Source organism: Oxyura jamaicensis, chromosome 1 (assembly GCF_011077185.1).
Source record: "Oxyura jamaicensis isolate SHBP4307 breed ruddy duck chromosome 1, BPBGC_Ojam_1.0, whole genome shotgun sequence".
Lineage (NCBI taxonomy): Eukaryota > Metazoa > Chordata > Aves > Anseriformes > Anatidae > Oxyura > Oxyura jamaicensis.
In genome coordinates this window covers 36,186,417-36,206,320 of record NC_048893.1, presented here as the reverse complement: position 1 = coordinate 36,206,320, position 19,904 = coordinate 36,186,417, and the positions used below count along the sequence as shown (strand labels likewise).

General features: G+C 37.4%; 2 protein-coding genes across 23 annotated transcripts in view; one reads left to right on the top strand and one right to left on the bottom strand.

Annotated features, from left to right (window-relative positions):
• GRIP1 (glutamate receptor interacting protein 1) overlaps nucleotides 1-8,324 on the top strand; it is a 320,589-nt gene extending 312,265 nt beyond the window's left edge. For all 21 annotated transcript variants that reach the window (XM_035333147.1, XM_035333155.1, XM_035333085.1 and 18 more), the window contains 2 exons: nucleotides 5,563-5,709; nucleotides 6,757-8,324. In XM_035333147.1, the coding sequence (XP_035189038.1) occupies nucleotides 5,563-5,709; nucleotides 6,757-6,993 (384 nt within the window). In that variant the 3' untranslated portion in view covers nucleotides 6,994-8,324. The remainder of the gene's footprint in view (nucleotides 1-5,562; nucleotides 5,710-6,756) is intronic.
• Nucleotides 8,325-8,331: 7 nt separating this feature from the next.
• Nucleotides 8,332-19,904, bottom strand: part of HELB (DNA helicase B) — a 16,107-nt gene continuing 4,534 nt past the window's right edge. The window contains exons 4-13 of one of the 2 annotated variants that reach the window (XM_035333258.1): nucleotides 17,946-18,806; nucleotides 16,349-16,520; nucleotides 15,323-15,464; nucleotides 14,939-15,069; nucleotides 13,887-13,971; nucleotides 12,438-12,497; nucleotides 11,640-11,853; nucleotides 10,569-10,703; nucleotides 9,911-10,312; nucleotides 8,332-9,466 (exon numbers count right to left, since the gene is read on the bottom strand). In XM_035333258.1, coding sequence (XP_035189149.1) covers nucleotides 9,377-9,466; nucleotides 9,911-10,312; nucleotides 10,569-10,703; nucleotides 11,640-11,853; nucleotides 12,438-12,497; nucleotides 13,887-13,971; nucleotides 14,939-15,069; nucleotides 15,323-15,464; nucleotides 16,349-16,520; nucleotides 17,946-18,806 — 2,292 coding nt within the window. In that variant the 3' untranslated portion in view covers nucleotides 8,332-9,376. Of the gene's footprint in view, nucleotides 9,467-9,910; nucleotides 10,313-10,366; nucleotides 10,500-10,568; nucleotides 10,704-11,639; nucleotides 11,854-12,437; nucleotides 12,498-13,886; nucleotides 13,972-14,938; nucleotides 15,070-15,322; nucleotides 15,465-16,348; nucleotides 16,521-17,945; nucleotides 18,807-19,904 lie in introns of those variants that run through there. The other variant, XM_035333264.1, reaches the window with a different exon arrangement.

Sequence of the window (19,904 nt, the reverse complement as noted above, 5' to 3'; positions counted from 1 at the left end):
CCAGCCTGGCCTTGAGCACCTCCAGGGATGGGGCATCCACAGTTTCCGAGTTTAGTTCCCAGTTCATTCAGTTTAGCTTAGTAAGGTAGTGTCTCAGTGAGTATGTGCTAAATGAACATTTATAGAAGGTATTGGAGAGTGGATCTTGCATTTAGACAATGAATAAATTGTCGATGTAAGTAGTCAATAGGGTGTGTTGTGATAGTTTTAAGCTATTTGTATTTTCAGCTTGATGTGAAGTGATTAATGGGGTTGGTTACTGTGCTCAGTTTTCCGGAGTGGAAAGTAAATGTGAGATAAAAGAGAAACTACACCAGCAGGCATTCAATGATGCGCTCACATTCAGCAAAGATACTTCTATGGATTATAAAACCAGCCTTTCATGATTGATGAAACAAATCTTTTGCTGGAAAGGAGGAGTCAGATTTCTACTAATGAGTTGGCATTGTATTATAGCTGCTAGCTCTTAAGTACTGGTCAGTAAAAAATACCTCATCCTAGAGATATTTTTTTGGTAGTTGTTGTTGTAAAGATTGCTGTGATCTTCCATTTTAGTAATTTTTATGTTTTGTTGAGACAATGTACCTGCTTTTCCATGGTCTGCTGAAGTGATGTTGAGTTTGCTTATACTGTTTCTTCTGACATCAAGTCGTTTCCTTTCTAAAAGTCAAAAAGTTGAACCTGCACTAAATTTTCCAATCTTTGCAGTCATTTAAGAAAAATAGAAATCAGTGACTGGATCTTATGGGCCGGTTCACTAACGTATGCTTATACCCCTATGATGACACATGCAGGTTAACCTAAACATCATGGGCTGGTTTTGTATTTATGCTTATCTTAGTAAATTCTTAATGGCTAGTTTTCTTACTGGTTCTTGTGTAGCAATGTGCTTTTTACTTTCTCTTCCCTCCTTAATTTTTGACATAGACCTCCAGTTTAACATGAATAACCTGTTCAGTTTCTATTTCTTAAGGAAAGTTTGTCCAGTCAGAGTTTTTCAAAACAGCTGCAGTGCCTCAGGAATGACTGAATTCACCGTCAAAGAAATTCCTCAGTTTAAGTATTTTTTGTAACAAATTTTGCTGGCTAATGTGCTCTGCACTCTTGCAGGCAAATGTCTCAATCATTTGGGCCACTGACAGGGCAACAAATGAAATAATAACTGCTTTGGAAAACTGTGATGGTATAAGCAGTCCTTAAAATACAAGCTAAGACACAGCTTGCCTAAGACTTACTTCAGCAAGACATTCAAGCATGTCCTCAACTGTACACTGCTGAGTTTTTCTCGTTCCTTCAGCAGGACAGTGCAGATGCTTATTTACTGTCAGTGCAATGGGTCTGCATGTGTGTTGAGTCAGGACCTACGTGCCCTACAGGTCAGAATTCATACCTTAGTTTGACTACAGAGGGATGGGCCGACTGAGGAAGATGTTCCACTGGTTTTCATAAAAAACTGGGAGAGAGCTACAATATTTCATTGTGCTGAAAAAAAAGCCACACATAAAACCGAAATGCATAAATTGCTGGCCTAGCTGTATGATGGTAAGAGAGAATAAGACTGGATAAAACTCCTCAGGCCATAAACACAAATGAGTAACTTATGTTACCAGCTTGTCCTTCTCAGATGCATACCTGTCAGAAGGGCAACACAGCCCTGAGAATTGTTTTACTTAATGCTGCAAACCTTGCAGCAAGTTAACCTGAATTCATCACTGCTATTCCTTACTCCACTGCATTGTATTCATCAAACAATTATTTTAACTGTTTTTGTCTTGAGGAAGCTAGGATTGAGATGTGTCATACAGATCTCTTAAAACATTTGTTCTAGATGGTTTAATCAGTGAGATTTAATTTAGCTGAACACCATATTGCTACCCAAATTGAATTAATGCCTTTAATTGATTTTATCTACTTAAGCATGCAGATTAATATTTTTCCTAAAATCATAACAGGCCATTTTTAAAAGTTTCATAGACCAAGCATTCCTCTGGGAGAAAAAAATATGCTCAAGACATAAGACAATTTTTCAACATTATTGCTGCAAGTAGGCATTAACCTAAATTACCATTGGTTAAAATTTCTCAATATCTAAACTGGGCAAGACATATAAATTTAAATTAAACATTTTTCCTCTAGATTTAAGAGGGAGGAGAGGCACAGAAACAAGCTCAAAACCTGTAAGCCTCTGCTCAAAATTTGTAACTATTAAATTGCTTATGAAATATGAATTAAATTTCCATTTCAGTTTTCCTTCCCCCGTAGGCTCCTAATGCAAATTTAAAGGTCTAACAAATCATATACAATTGAGATTTTGCTATTGAGGTCAAAACTTCCAAACAGTTTTGATCAAAGTGCATATAATAATACATAGGAAGATCTAGGTGTTGCATTAATTGCCTACAACCCCATACCCTCCAGATAGGCTGCATTAGTGGCAAATGAAGATGAGAAACCTGTGTGGGTAAGGCTTTGCCCAAACTCATTATTAAATAAAAATCAGAGTATTTCAGGTAGCAGCGTTTTTTTTCTCTGAGATTCTCTTTTAGAAGTATATGACGTCCTAAAAAGAAGTAGCCCTAAAATTATCACCTACAATATAAAAGAATGTTCTCTGCAGATGCCTTAGCACCTAAAAGTGTGATTGTCAAATACACAATGTTCAGTCACAACCTCATCCCCTAAATGAATAAATACCAGTTATTGAATTCCCAAGCTAAAGGAAAGTAGTTTTCTATAGGAAAACTCCACTTGAATGTCCCTTATGATTTGCAGTGCACCATTTTTTGACTCAGAGGCTGTGCATGAAGTACCATGTGGTTTTCCCTGGGCATTATGCACAAGATACAAGGTCAAGTGACCTAATGTGGGATTAATGTGGGATTCCTGTAGACCTGCAGAGCAGAATTTGTGCATATTTTGTTTGCTGATAGACCACATACTAACAATAGGAAAAAAGGCAACACTGTCCTAGAGCATTTAACTAGGACCACCGCCTGTAGTGCCTCCAGAATTGTTGTCCGCTCTGTCGTGGCTTTGGTAAGGTCTTGACTGTAACAGAGTGCCCAGTCTGGGGTCTGAAAGATAAAGAGGGATGTTGTCCTACCAAGCAGAGCCCAGAGAAAAACACTCCTTGTTTCACATAACTGCGGAGGAGAGAATAAAGTGATTTCCTCGTTCTTTGTGGCTAGCAGCAGGCTTAAGTCTCAGCAAGGGTGATTTAGTTCAGACAGAGGGAAAATAGCTGAAGCACTGGAAGGGATTACTTTAATAGACTGTGGAGTTTCCATCACTGGAGATTTTAAGAAGCAGGACAGATAAATGTCTTTCAGAAATGGGTTAGATGCAGTTGATCCTGCCTTACAGCAAGAATAGAGTCTAAATGACTTCAGAGAGCCCTGTTTCATGTGGTTTAGTACTTCCTCTGAGGTTGGATCCACCTCCACTTAACTCCAGGGCCTGAAGGAAGAGGAAGGGGAAAAGAAATGGAATGAGTGGGAAGCTCCTTGTAAAAAATGGTGCCATCTGTGCCAGAAGAACACGGTATTTTAATTAAATCTCGTCTCCTCTTAGGCCTTGTATCCTGTTTCTATGTTTAGTTTTCAAAGCTTTTTTAAGAAGGAGTTAACAGGAAGCATTCCTACCCTTTGTCATGGTGTGGAAAATAAGGTATTTATAAGAGGATTTCTGTCTTCGTACAGTGCTTATTATTTTTTCCTCGTGCCAGGAAAAGCACACAAATCTGTCGATAAACAAAATAAATCTCCCTCCTTTTTTATTTTATTTTATTTTTTGGAGGGGGGAGTGGAGGAGCGATTGTTTTTAGTCTTGTGATAGTGTTCGTCTTGTGGAACATCCACAGCAGCTTCAAACATACTTCAGACCAAAACTGTGTTAGATATGTTATGGTATCACAAACAAATGCCTCTGTGGATAACAAATTGTTAGAGGTTTCCCAGAGTCCTACCGACACACCAGCTGTCGATACAAATTAAAATCCTTCTCAGATGAAATATATTGAATTTGCAGATAGAATTGTCAACAGGTGAAATGCCCTTTGACGCTTAAAATGCACGCTGAGATGGATAATGAAAGCATCAGTGACAAGGTAGTTCAGGGGAAAATGGGAGCGAAGAAGACAGCTTAAGCGCAGCAGTCACTGGGAGGTTTAAAATGGCAGGTCACACCCCGAAAAAGAGACCCCGTCACTGGAAAAGAGAAGGCCTCCAGCTTGATTAACAGGACCTTAGGCACGGCTTTCTATTTCACTTCAACGTACAAAGGGAGGAAAGCGAGGAACGGATGTGAAGTCAGGGATGAATGCTGTGTGTGGATATTGGTGCTTAGCGCAGCATGAGGCAGCGATGTTTTCACAGCAGCCCAGTGATGCTCCATCCACTTGTACAGACAAAATGGTGCTGTCACTACAGCAGCTGGTCTGCTCTCCTGACGTGAGAGAAAAGCAAGAAAAATAACCACCCCTAAAGAAATTAAAGCCGAAGTATACCGACAAAGAAGTTCCTGAATCCCGTTCTATCAAATAACTAAAATAACAAAACTACCTGGAAAGCACTAATTCTCTGAATGCTTGGAACACCTCCTTCTCGTAACAGTTTTAACTTCTATGTCCTACTTCTGAATGGCCGTCTCTTACCTCTGTAGCTAACGCACCTGTGCTAACACAATTGTTTGTGTGCAGAATTCCCTTCCTGCAGGGTCTTTCTGTAGGAGCCGTGTTTGTGCTTTCTTAGAAGTCCGCATTGTAACTCTTATACTGAGCACTGCTGAGACTGGGCCTTGCAGGGCTGGCCATCGCCTGGCCAAAACAAAAAAGGCTGGCTGGGGCTCAAGGTGCCAGTGGTATTTGTGCCCTGTGGCAGCTTCCGAAGTCATGACACCAGTGATGGTTTGGTTTAGGCCAGGTCTTTGTTACTGCACATTGGCCTTCACCGTTGAAATCCCCAAATGCCAAGTCTTGTTAGCAGCACTCACACTCTCACGACTGAACTGTGGGCTGCAATTGAATGATCTGTTCCCTGTGGAGAGATTATATGGATAGCTTTCAGTTAATTTCTTATCCGTGCCACACAAAGCCTCATCATTTGGGAAGGAGGGGGTGGAACCTGTAGCTTACAGTAAGCTCAGCTCATTTTACAGCCTGTTTTAGACTAGATTCAGACTACATGTGGGGCAATTAATTATGCCCTCAGAGTTGAAAATGGAATGGGTGAATCGCAATACACGTTGTTAAACCCCAAACCCTACAATTAAAAGAATTTACTAATTTACTTAAGAGAAACAAAACCTAATTGGCTGACCAAGCTAATGCCTGTACTTGGGTATCCTGGTGACTAGAGAACAGGACAGCAAAAGAGTGAGACTCGGAAAAAAAATCATGCCACAAGAGGTGGGGTCATCTCCCATATAACACTAGAAGTAGCAAATAGTAGTTAAGTGGTCACTTGAACATGAACTAAGCCTAGGAAGGAGACCTGCCAAGTGCTTGTAGAAATGTGGACACGCTTTTTTTCCCCACCTTATCATCACATCTAATTACCTCCGCAGGTAACTTTGTACAAGGACACTGATGGAGAAGACTTTGGGTTTAGTGTCTCAGATGGCTTGTTGGAAAAAGGAGTGTACGTTAAAAACATTCGGCCAGCTGGCCCTGGCGATCTGGGTGGTCTGAAGCCATACGACAGACTGCTACAGGTAACGTTTCTGGCACCACACAGGTTTGGCATGAATGGCCATGACATACAGCAGCCTTTTTGTAAAAAGATTTGCAACCATACTGCGTGGTATTTGGGTATCATCTGGGTACTCAGATGTGTGTAAAAACTGTGTAAAGTTGTGTCAGCACTCATTTGGAGCAACCTTATTATCTGTGTTGCTTATTATATTTTCAATGAGGAACAGTATTGCTATTTTTTATTTCTGCTGAGAAAGGATGTGGGGGAAATGGGAAGAAGGAAAAAAATTATCCTAATTGCTTTGTGCCACAGGCTGTATAAATCACTTAGAGCCTAGATATGGCAGCAGCATCTCATGGTGATTTGGGCTTTTATGCAGTAGAAGTAAGAGCTGATTTTTCACTGTAATGTCACATTTATAGAAACAAATTATTTATTTCAGAACTTCAAAGGAGACATAAAAATGCTTACTGGAAAGTTAGAATTTCCCAAGGCATTTCCAGATGGATTTGTAATTTTTCCTGTTCTCGATACAGACTTGAAAATTGTTGCTGTGCTTAATCCAAGTTGCTGATCGCCATAGTTGTAATAGTGTAACACTGAGTGCCTCACTTAGCGCAGTGCCAAGTCGGCTTGTGAGGGAAAAGCCAATTTATTTATTTATTGTCAACTAGGCCAACAGAATGTTTGTGTATTAATGAATACCAGAGAATATATAAACAGAAACTTTAGATGTGGGCTATGGCATTTAAATTGATGAATACTGTGAAAGTGAGAAAAATTATGTGCTGTTAAGTATCATATACGGAGCAGGCATCGTGACCACTGACAACTGCTACCATCGGGGCCAATAAGGCCACTGTAGCCACATTCCAATAAATGGGAAGTAAAAAAATTCACTGATGTCTTCAGATCAGATACCATGCTTAAATAGTCTTTTATCAGGCTGTTCTCCAGCTGCGAGATTTAAGTCGGCTTTTATGGTCTCAAGGATGAATCTGTTTCTCTTGTGATCATATTTCTTTGTCTTAAAATAATAACAAAAATCAATCTTCTGATTGTTCAGGTAAACCACGTTCGCACCAGAGACTTTGACTGCTGTCTGGTTGTGCCCCTCATCGCAGAATCTGGCAATAAGCTGGAATTGGTTATTAGCAGAAACCCCCTGGCATCTCAGAAAGGAAGCGCAGACCAACAGCCTTCAGCAGGAGGGGAGTGGAGTGATCAGAACAATGCCTTCCTTCAACAGACTGGACATGCTAATGTTAATACAGAGACACGGGATCCTACTAATACATTATAGCAGAAAATAATTTTAGTGGGACATTTGGTAATAAAAGATAATTATGGTGCTAAATCCCTTTAAGATTTTTCTGAAGATAAGACTCAGACACAATATAGCACGAAAAAGCACAGGAGGTCAGTCTGTCTGTCTCAAGGCTTATATTAATTTATGGTCACGTTTTAAAAAGTTTAACTCTTTGTTAAGTCACTCCATTTCTAAACAATCTACCATTAGCAACAGTACCTAAGGGCATTTTTCCCCAAACAAGAAACTGGGGAGATGTTTAAACATGATTTAGATGTACTTTTCATCATCAGCTGCTGTTTGAGGGAAAAAGCATGGAGTTAACTTCTCCTAACAGTGGTGTCCAGGCTGATTTTAAAAAGCATTTTATCAGCAAGCCATTGTCTGACGGCTGAGGAAGAATGGTGTGCTGGCACCATGTTTTCTGGTTAACTGTCTAGCTCTAATTAAGGGGACCTTTATTCTGCTGGCAAGAATGGTATACTCTTCAGACAAAGCACGGTTTAGATATTTTAACAAAGTGTTTTTAGGATGCTGCAGCATGTGGTGAACATTACTCCCCAACAACTGTGGTAAATTTTAGTAGTGCATATGTTATTCCTTATGCAATGAAATAATTAATGATAGGTCTTGCAACATGTAAGGCTTTTTAAGCAGACTTTTTTTAGTGAGATTAAAAACCTCTGAAGGAGGATTACCGATGAGTAAAATTGAAAAGAGTTTAGGCAAACTAGAAAAGTTTTAAAATATTTTTTTTTTTTTAACTCTAGCAGTGGAAGATTGATACAAAAGCTCCTTAATGATCCATAACCCTGTAAACTTCTACAGTCGTACATGGGCTTTTTAAGTCAAACAATTTCTTGAGGGGACTAATGTCCTATTTAATATACTTTGTTTTCAGCCTTCTTTATGATAAACTTACCCCCTACAACACGTTTTTAGAATTTAAAATTGTAAATACATTTTACAAACTTCACAAATTCTCCTGTCTCCTCTCTTCCCCCAAGCAATAAAATACTGCCAGTTGCTTTATATGCTCACCAGCAGCTGCTTTGGTTTATTCCAGTATTCGAGTTGTTATTGGTAATTATTGTTCTTGGTGAATATAAAGATACTGGATTTGTACATTTGTAGAGTCTCCACATCTAAGCAATCACCTAACAGATTTGTTTCTGGTCAGTTTAAACTGTTTAACTGTATCCCTATTGCTGTTTCCAATACATAAACAAGCTCACCCTGCACACACAAGTATGTCTGATTTATATTTCAGCACTGCCAGAAAAGGTCAGAGTGACATTCAATGCTGAATCATGTAAAAAAAAAAGTCCATGAGTCACTTAAATATGTATTTTTATTTGTAACAAATAAGTATTAAACTGTAAAGTATTTTTGTACAAATTTAATACTTTAATAGCATGATATTTATCGTCTATGTATGTTTTTTTGAAATTCAAACTGTTGCAAATATTTGTATGGAAAAAAATGTATAAATTGAAATAAACAGTGATTTAAAGACATTAGAAACGAGGTAGCATTTTTCTATTTTATATGTAGCGTAGCAGTTTGAGTAAAAAAAATACCATATTTATGTTCATGGTACACGTTTTCCTGCTGTAGTATGAGTATAAAAAAAAAAAGAAGCAAGCTCTCTCCAAATGTTAATACAATTTGTCTGAAGTTTGTGTAAACATCTTATTTAACCTCATAAATTGCAATATATCAAATCATGCAGTACACAAACACATGTGTAAAAAAGCAGCATGATATTTGAACCCTAGCTTGGAATGTTGCTTTTGTTCAGAGCAACGATGGCAAGTTTTACATCACTCACAAGTGCAAAGTGGGAAAAGATTTCTATGTCAATGATTGCAGCTTTTGTTTCTTGTTATAACAAGATTAAAATCCATAATCTGTCAAAGCTTCATGCCCATAATTCTGCCACATTACAAGCAGTAATTAGATTTTTCTAAACTATTTTTTTGACTGAAGGCCAAACTGCAACTTTGGCACATCAATAATAGATTCTAATCAATGCTGCAGCATGAGGAGATAGATAAAATTTGGTATGGCTACAGTGTTTAAACTACAAAATGCCCATGTATTATTCAAGGGAACTTTTGGCTTCTAAAAGAACTGTAAGTTCCTTCTTCAACAAAACAAAAGACTGATAAGACTTTTGATGACTAACGCACCAAGGAAAACAGATCTACTAAAAACAGATCATTTAAAATATAAAAGGCTCACTTCAAAATAAGCTGTTCTTAGAGAAAATACAATTACAGGAAAGCTTTTGAAAATCATCCGCATACCCAGCTTCTCCATGCCAAAAATCTTGAACAAAATGGGTGTATTCATAAAAAAGAGAGTTAATTGTCTGTTAGCTTTTGAAAAGCTTCCTAGGAGTTGCATGTTGCAAACTTAGACTCTGAAGTCTGGAAGAACCAAGTGGCGATTCTTGTTCTATTGGCTGTGAAAACAAACAAACAAAATGTTAATCAGAGTTTGGACCAGATCTAAAATACAGTAACAGCATCACAAAAATAAAAGCTCTTTATTGACAGATATTAGATACAGTAAGAAAAAAATAATTTGTTAAGCATGTTTGCCTGTATAAAATGTATCTACTTCAATGAAGACATTGTATGTAAACGTCTGACAACAGGTCAGCTCCTAAAAGTTGCCTTCTGTGCACAAAGAATAAGCTAATAGAGAGTATAAGCTAGCCACCAGTTCACAATTAGTAACAAGATGTATAAATTTACTACTACTGAAATTGTAACTAATTTTTCCCTGTTGGTCACATGCTACTCAGAAAATATCTGCCAAACTTGACTGCTTCACAAATTACTGGTCATCTTGAAAATTTTAATATATTTAACTTTGATACTTTAAAAAGTAAGGCGATACTTACAGAGGATGTATTCATGGCATCCTCAGGATTCTCTCCATGACTTCGTTGTCTTTTATATGGACTTATCTTCTGCTGCGAATTACCCATCTGCTCTTTTCTGGTATCTGCCGACCCTTCTTTAACCGGGTCAGTGCCAGGTTCAAAGGGGTTAGGAGCATCCTTTGTCAAGGGAGAGGACATTTGTTCTGGGCATTTGCTTGTTTCTGCAATTTCCTCTCTCAAAAATCTCTGTAAGCGAGTTTTTCTGGGAATGCTCTTGTTAGTGACTGCTCTCCTGAGGTGTCTCTCTTCAGCTATAACATAGACACGGCAGCGTCCTCTGGTCACGGCTGTGTACACGTGCTGCCAGTGCTGACGACCAGGATTGCCAACCACATACACTACGGTTTTTTCCTCGGAACCCTGAAATATGTTTAAAAACACCTTACAAAATTAAGATCAGTAAGTAGGTAGTAAAAAATAAAAAATGAAAAGGTCAGCTTACAACAGACAAGTTGGAGACAAATGGGGACACTCTTGGCAGTATTTTCTGTCCTGCATTCAAGGAATTTTAGTTTTGAAAGAGCTTTGACAGTTCCTTGTGAAAATATAGTATCTTAGCAAGAAAAAGGCATGAGAGCTTTAACACCGGATAGCTTTGTTTTGCTTCAGCTTTTACCTGAAAGGTGTGAATAGTTCTGGCCCATGCATGTTTTATATGACAGAGCTTCTTCAGAGCCTTATAATTCACAGTGAACGTGGAGCCATATGTGCTGCTGATGGTCAATAAGCGCTGTCTATTAATTTCGACATCCTAAAGAAATAACATAAGAACACTTAGCCGTAAACTTGTATGAGCAGTTTGATCAATATCTATACTTGTGCATGTGTCTATGTGCTACCTTTCCATGATATTATGATAGCTGCAGTGTCAACTAAGTGAAATAGTTTTAGAAGACACTAAACCCAAAAGATTACTATCTTTCACTGACCATCTTCAAGGAGGATACTTTCACTGTACAGGGTCTACCCTGATTCCTCTTTAGTATGAAAAAAATCCAAGAAAGGAAGTTTTAATACCCAGAAAATTTCGATTATCCTAGGACAAGATGAAATAATACCAGCGAGCCCATTTAACAATTTGTTGCTGCAAATGAAGATAAGCCTGCTCTCCTCCACTAACCTGATACAGTCCCCAGGCACAACTACTGATATTTTCTCTGGTTCCTCTGCTGAGTCAACTCTATTCAATTCACTCAGGTGCTGAGCAGAAAAACATAGGATTGTGTGTTGGTGTGTGTTTCCTTCAGCTTAGTTTTCTACTGGGTGAGAACTCAAGCTGTAATTCTTTATTCTTCTTTTATAATATTTAAATATATATATAAATAAATAAGCTTTATTTTTCACTTAAGACTACGAGTCTACATCCAAAATACCGTGTATTTCATTTACAATACATTTTTACAGTGCATATTTACAGAATTTATGACACAAAAAAAAAGTCACAGCACTGAACAAGACCAGACCAATTGAAACTAATTTTACAAAAATGCCCAGAGATTTATTTTTAATTCTCTATTACAAATCTGCCTCTTTCTTGTAAAAGGGTAGCCTTTCGCGTGATAGGTTTTCAGAACAACTAGGTATGTATTATGGACTAAACTTTGAGAATTGCTTTGTTCTGAGGACTCAGAAAGGACTGGATCAGTTACCACTATTTTTTGTGCAAGTTCCTTCAGCAACAACTTACATCTGTTATGAAAAATATATCTCCATTGCATAGTCGTTTGCCATCCTCAGCAGTCGCTGAACTGAGGGTGGTTTCTCCATTTCTGCATTTATGATCCTCTTTCTGATCAGGATCCTTTCCAACACCATGGCCTGGCAAGAGATCCTTGAGATATGTATTCCGTGTGCAGGAAATCTTATCATCAATTTGAAATAAAAGTCGTCTTTTATGGTCTCTAGGTCAGAGAAAGAAAAAGTGATAAATGTGTTTACTACGTTTGCATTTACTACCATTTAGTATTTCTTCTCTTTCTCCTCTCTATACCAGGGCCAGAAAAAAAAAACATTCAATGCAGTTAAGAAAAATTGCATCTAAAAGATATGTCTTGAACTTCTATAAAGCTTTCTGGGAAAGAAAAAAAAAAAGGCAACATGGTAGCACCAAAATGCTGCTTCCATAAATATTTCAGAATCTATTTAGAAATAACATAATGGGGAAAAAAATATTAACCTGCTTTCAATTAATTATTTAGCAATAACTCATTATCTCAGAATTCATATATGGACAACTTAAATGAAAGGCAAACAATTTATCTTATCTCTGTTCTAAGACCAGGATGAAATTAAAAGACCTGTCAAAGAAAGTTTACAGTAACAATGACCCCTTACTGTAAATAATCAGACCTAGATGATCTATTGGGAAAAAAAAAAAAAAAAAAAAAGTTTTATAATTTTATTTGATGTTGTTGGCCTGGTTATATAACACTTTCAAAAACAAAGTGAGATTCTTCAAGGTAAAAATTGCAAAACACTAGCTTACCTGGTTACATGCTTTGAATAGTGCTGACAACACAGCTCGTTTATTAGATCGCAATCTTGCCTGCATCACACAAAACAAGAAGGTGAACAGACTCATGATGTACTTAAGAATACTAAACATAAAACAATTACATGCAATGCCACATTTGCATTATAATTTAAAAGCAATGGAAAAAGTTCATCTTAGCTGTGATGATTTTCCACCAATGACTGAAAACAACCCTTAATTCAGAGTTTTGAAGATAAAGCAGTGAAGGAACAGTTTTGTCTAAATATGATTGAAAGTGATGTCTGTGATGCGTATTTAGGTTAGTTGGATTTAATTTTAAAATAGAGAACAAAACTAAAGCCTGGATAAAACCTGTCTGTGTATGTATTATAACTAGACAGAAGAGCTGGTAATTTTATATACTTGCTTTTTAAAGACGTATAATTTTAACTTTTAAATGCAGATTAAGTACTTGTAAATATCAAGGAATCTTAAATGGAAATCATTAATAACAGTATTGTACCTGAATGCAGAATGGAGAAATAAATTTGATTTCAGAATATTTCAATATTAACAACAAAAATGTGAATCACGGACTCACAGAATGGTTTGGGTTGGAAGGGACCTTAAAGACCACCCAGTTTCAACCCCCCCCACCATGGGCAGGAACACTTCCCACTAGCCCAGGTTGCCCAAAGCCCCATCTGTTATCATTTCAGTGTTTCTGTGAAACCACCTGTACTATTGATGGTCTGTGATGGTTTACATAATCAGTGCTTGATATGTGGGTGAATCTTTCTTCAGAATTTGTTAGAGCCATACATCCTGCCCTTCTTAAATCACCAGTACTGTGCTTCCAAAGATCCACATTACATATCTAGACCTGGCCCTCATCACATCTTCTGCCATTTGATTAAAGCCCACCTGTCACAGAAGCATGCATAAACATAAACATACATCCTGAAATTCACTGCTGCTACGATGGGATACGTTTGAATATGGACCACATGATGTCATCTCAACTGTCTCTCATCAGATTAAGGTACAACACTGTGTTTTGTTGATTCCTCCTGGAGTCCAGCCCTCACCTGTTGCTTCTGAAGAGCTCTGCCTTGTTGCCAACACCACAGCACAGACTCTCAGAGAATTACTAGAAAAGCTCACCACTTAGTCCATCCTTCATTTACTTAACATAAACAGTACAGATGAACATTAACACGGAGTCAAAAAGCATGGTGCAAAGTAACAGAAAATATATAGAAAATTTATAGAAAAATCTAGCAACGCTCCATGAAGAGACTGGGGGCAACCAGAAGGCTTAGGAGAAGACACCTGGCCTGTTTTTATCGCTAGTAACTTTTATGATATTGTCACTAGTCTCTCCAGCTCAACACATTCAGCTATTTTTAGACCATGGCTGCTAGCAAAGATTTTTCAATGTCTGCCTACATGCTCTTTTACCTTCTGAAAGCAATGAACTGTGATTGTCTGGCATCCTGCAATCCAGGTCCTTCTTTAAGCAAAGCCTTTATGGCACTTTGCAAATCTGATTTAGAAGACATAAAAGATAAGGCATAAAAAGTTGAAGAACAAACAACGTAAGAAAGAAAAACATAATTGAGTATGAAATCACTTTTTCTGCTTCAGTGCCATTTCAACTTTTTAAATATATATGCATTTACACACACACACACACACACATATATATATTATACAAGCCACCCAAAAAGCATCATGCAGCTATCCCACCATCAAAATGGGAGACGAGCGTGATACGGATGGAGAGAACTGCTTATTTCTCTAATAAACAGCTTGTATTTCATGCAAAATAAGGTTTTGTTACACTGCATAACAGGTATGGATAGACCATTATTTAACCACAGGACTATACATTTAGATTTTCCAGAAGAAATTCATTTTTAGTGTTCTGTTAGTTGAGCAAGTCACTAGAGTAAGATGAGTTGACAATATCCGCACTATTATTTTTTTTTCTGCATTACACTGATGCATACAAAGTGGAGATCCCTCAATCCACTTACCCAATAACAGTCCAAAACCAAAATGAATTATCCTGACCCCAAAACATCTTGAATGAAATACTGGTGTCCCCTTTGCTTCCAATTTCTTAACTTGATTCTAGAGTTGAGAGCACATGCCTACAGCTGGTCTTAACTCAGATGCTTCACTTCTGAAATGCATAATCTTTTAAGGTTTGACACCTCCAACCACAGCATAGATAGACAATTCTATTTGATGGCACTGGTTGGAGCTGTATCACACCCATTTCAAAATGTAACTGGTGAGCTGGAGCTCTACAGCATATCCTTTGCACCAATGGGACTTGCTGTGTGCACTTAAGTCAGGCAAAATTCAAAGGATGAATCTAGCATTTAAATCTATACCACAAATAAAATGAAAAAGACTAAAATCTCCCCAAAATGTGCATTCCAGCCAAACAGTCATTGCTTTACAAAAGGGAAGGTCAAGATCACAAACTGAGCGTACACACTTACTGTCACTACCCCCACCAGAAGGTAAAGCGATAAAAATGAATTTCTTCTCAGGTCTTGGCATTGTCAGTGCTTTATTCCAACCAGAAACTTCCAGCACCTCATCAAATTCAGGAAACTTCCGCTGTGAGATTCTAACCCAGAGCAATGGAGGGAAAACAGAAAAGAAAAATTGTTTCCAGTGAAAGGATTCCATCAGCCTGAAGTTCATCATTTATAAATTTTTGCTCGTATACTATACAATACATACTGACTGAAAACAGTGTTACTAATTTTTAATAAGATGTAACAGAAGCACTACCATAGATTCGAATCTTGATATGCTTCTGCAGGTAAAGTACCATATCTACTTCAAGAATGCTCCTTACACACTAGAGGAAATCCTACCTTGTTGCATTGTCTACAATCAGTTGTGATTCAGCTCGGTGATTAGTTCGCAGTTCCACAGAAAAGCCTCTTGGTTTTAGACTCTCAAAAATATCAGGTAGCATGTTTCCGGGGTCTATACTCGGTAGCTGTCTAGTATCACCTAAGCAGAGTGCAAATTAGGCTTTGTGAGGAGCAATAACAGAACATTAAAAAACAAAACAACAACAACAACAACAACAACATACACTGTCTTGGGAAAAAAAAAAAAAAACAACTCTGAAATTAACAAATACTCAACCTTTGACATAGTACCACATACTATGAGACTTTGGAATCACATGCTTCCTCAGTACATTTCACATGAAATGAAACTTTCAAGTATCTAAAAAACTTTGTCTGGGGAATCAGACTGTCGTGTAGTTTAAATCTTTCATATTCCTCTCTTAGTAATGCCTAACTAGCAGGTACAAATCGCTCTGCATCATGAACACCAACAGCGATCATATCTTATCCAAACACATTTTGAAAGTTACACATTTAAAAATGAATGCCATAAATGGCATGCAAAAAACAAACTTCTGAGAAAGCTGAAAATCGTTATTTATACTTGTTTTCCTTTCTGCATTAAAACTAGTTGATCCTAGCATTAAGAACCCCGTGGAACCAGTCTTCTCTCATCTGATTGATATGCTGACACTAGCTTCTTTAAATTTAAGGAAATGAGAAAAGTTTCTCAGTTGCAAGGTGTATATAATAAGCTACCACGTGGAAGTCATAATACTTACAGAATCAGACAAAACACTACTAAAGAGATAACAGAGATACTGATACTTTCATACTGACAGATGAGATATAAAACTGTTGAAGAGTCCAGTCAGCCTAATCTGACTTTATGCATAAGCAGAAATGACCCAAGTACAGACCAACGTAACCTTCTGGGTATTTAAAGACCCAGCGAGACCAGTGGCAGCTCTGATAGTTACACTGTATATTATGTATTATTCAGTACTCTATTATCTTAATTATTTATTTCTTCCCACTTACCTAAAATAATAAGCTTGGCAAGCTGGGCATGCTCATGTAAGAGTCTTAAAACTAAACTGAGAACATGTACAGACACTAAGCTTCCTTCATCCACAATCAGAACTGTCACATCAGAAAACTTCCATGGAAATTCTTGTCCAGTCTGCCTCCATGATTTAAAACTATAGATGATCTAGAAATGAATCAAAATAAATTAACAATAAATTAAAAATAAGTTCTGACACTAATGAGCTGAGAACAACTGCTTTTTAAAGGTAGCCATTGCGTGGTAGAACATCTTCGAATGTTGTATTTAGAAGTATTATTATCTGAAATTCTGAACTTACACCTGTAAGACTCGGAAGACTCAAGCAGTCTTGTTTCCTTCCTCAGTGAACACATTGCTAGCTGAGATAATCAGCACCTACTTGCATTAAAGCACAGAAATGCATCCTCAAATATGGAGCTTTAACACAGGAAGATCAGATGGGCAGGCATTTTGAGAATGTCTTCATATAAAATTCTGAAGCAAGTATGAATTTGTTCTGCTACATGATATGGGAAGAATTTGCTCACACTCCAAATACACAGTATTCTTTCTGTAAGCATAGAAACCCTTAAATCTATTTCTGTGATTATCTCAACTGTAAATTAACCAGGTTATATCTCCTTCTCCCAGTGCTGGGCACAGGACGAGTCCTTACTGCTCAAGTCACACCTTACTCTATTTGCTCACACTTCAAGCTACAGAAAACTGTTTCCAGTGATTACCCAACAAATGGCAGGCCAGAGAGCACAGCTCTTTAATTTCATTTTATTTTTTTTTTCCTGCAGGGATCCCAAAGGCTATAAGGTCAGGATATAGGTTGCTCAGTAACAGAACACCTCCTTCTACGGCTGCTTGTTCACACTAATGAACCCCCAACATTGCACAGAGAAGGGGAACAGGTGACTACCAAATTTCCAACAGAACTTAAAATAAGTCTAACGTATGTTCTGTGTTATTACAATTTTTAATTATACAGGTTATTCCACACCTCCAACATCTTCTTGGTACCTTCTGCCATCTACAACAACAGAGGCTTATGTTTATTAACAAATAATTTGCTTTCTACTTTATAATAATAATAATAACAATAAAAAGTTGCACAGTATTTGACTGTAGGTAGGAAAACAATGTGAATAAAATTCATATTATCGACTCCAGGCTACTGGTCTCTTCACCTATGTGCAGGTATCAATATGCATAAGGACACTGGAAAACAGGTCTGCCATTTAAGGAGGTATTTCTGCCCTTCTATCTGCTACAGATTACACAGAGTATAATAAATGAGGAGCTAAGAAGACCAGATGCCCTAAAAGGCACAGATTTGAGATGTATAAAAGTGAAAAAAAAAGTTACAGCAAATACATTACATTTGTAATGATTGATTTATGATTCCCCAAAATGTCATGATGATTTTCAAATGCTGACAAGCTGTACCTAAGCATTACCATTAAAAACTAAAAATGCTATTAGGAAATTTCAGTAACAAGTGTGTTTTTTTTTTTTCTAAAACAAGAATGAACACTGCCCAAAGGGTTTTTATAACACAAATTTAAAAAAAAAAATCCTTACCTGATGCAGAGTGTATGCAGGAAGCCTGGTTTTTTCACTCAAAAGGCTTGCTGCTCTCCCTGTAGGTGCGGTAAATAGTACATTCAAACGATTCTTTGTGCAAGTGTTCTCTGACTCCCAGTGATGATCAAAGGTACCCCATTCCTCAGATGCATCCAGGTCTCCTTCAAAGTCCTTAGAAGCAGCTTCCACTTCTTTTTCCACCTGCTTTAAGTGACGAAAAAGGCAGCTAACAACTGTACTCTTCCCGCAACCTCCTTTTCCGCTTATGATTGTGACGGGATTAGAACAAATCTTCTCCATAGCAGTCACCTGATCTATATCTACCTCTCCTTTACTTTGGGTGCCAGCTGTGGACTCCGTCTGTGGATTTTCAGAGTTATGACTGCCTGGATTATCATCCTTCAGGTGTTCCATTTCATGGGCCGAGACAGCATTCATTTCATTATCTGCCATTTCTCCTGACATCTCACAAGTGTTAAGTAACTTTCTCGCGTCAACATTCAGTTGCCACGAGCAGTTTGACAGAAGATAACCTATATACATTGCAATGTCTCTTTCAGATTTGTAAAGATGAGGCAGAAACACGAGTTTTTTCTCCCTGATCACTATATTCTCATCTTTCAAAAATTCAAGAGATTGCCAAGCGTGCTCAATGGACATATCTTTAGATACAAAATTAGTTAATTCATCTTGATCTTCATAAGTGTGTCCCATTTCCCTACACTGTCTCTTGAGTTTATCATACAGAATTAATGCATTCTTCTGCAAGTCAGGAATCTTCTGGAGGAGATGTTCACACTGACGGAAGGCTTCCCATGTTGCCTCACAGTAAGAAAGTTTCAGTTCCCTATAGGTGATCTTCTCCCCAAAAAGAATAAAAGTAAACATATTTATTTCAGATATATTATTTTCCCTCTTGCTGGATAACATTCCTTTGAGCAAATATAAATTGCAGTTTGGAGAGTGGATGTCTATAAAAGCACATGTATTTTTCACACTGTACATAATGTTTTTCGAGCTGCATGAGAGCAAAATATTTCCCCCAAAAAATGGATGGAATGGTTACTCCTCTCTGTCACCCTTCTGTGTAAATGCAAAACTTTAAAAATCAAAAAATTCAAACAGAAATTAAAGAGAACTTGTGTGCTCCTAATTAGCATGATTTCAAGATGCAAACTGCAGAAACAGAGCACAGGTAAGACATTAACCAGAATATTATATCCAATTTGGAACATCATGATACTTCAAGAAACACATTACATTTACAGAGACTACAGAAAAATAGTGAAAATAGTGAAATACTGAGACATGCAAAAAAGATGAACTATCAAGAAAAAATAAATAATAATAATAATTAAAAAAAACATTTAGACTTGCTGAACCCAAAGAAAGCAAGGGTCTTCAAGCAGTAAAAAACTGCAGTGAGAATGCAAATCCTTGTCATACAGAACGAGAGAAACAAGTTTAACATGCACCAAGGAATAGTCAAATTATACATCAGTAAAAGCTTTTTAAAGGAAAGGATGTGGCACACTGGAATAGATTGGATAGATTGCTGAGTCTCTGAAATTGGAGGTCTCTAAAGACAAGTCAAAACATCTGTCAGTGAAAGCATTGGAGGGCTGAAGCCGAGGGATTAACGAATTACATTTCCGAACTATTAAACTTTACCTCTCATCTGAGCTACATGTGTAGGCAGGTGAGGTGCAGCAGCAAAGTTGCATGGCAAAGGAAAACAAGAAGGTAAACAGCAACTGCAGGTCCCATTATTAAAAAACACTAGACTGTACAACCTCTTACAGCATAATTTATCTACCTTGCTATGAAACATAGGTCCTGTTCATATATTAAGAGTAGAAAATCTCATTTGCTGGTATAAAGCTGAAAAGTAGAATTGAGAGCTTTAAATTAGCTTTCTGACTTTTGACCCAATTACCTCAAGTAAATACTTGAGGT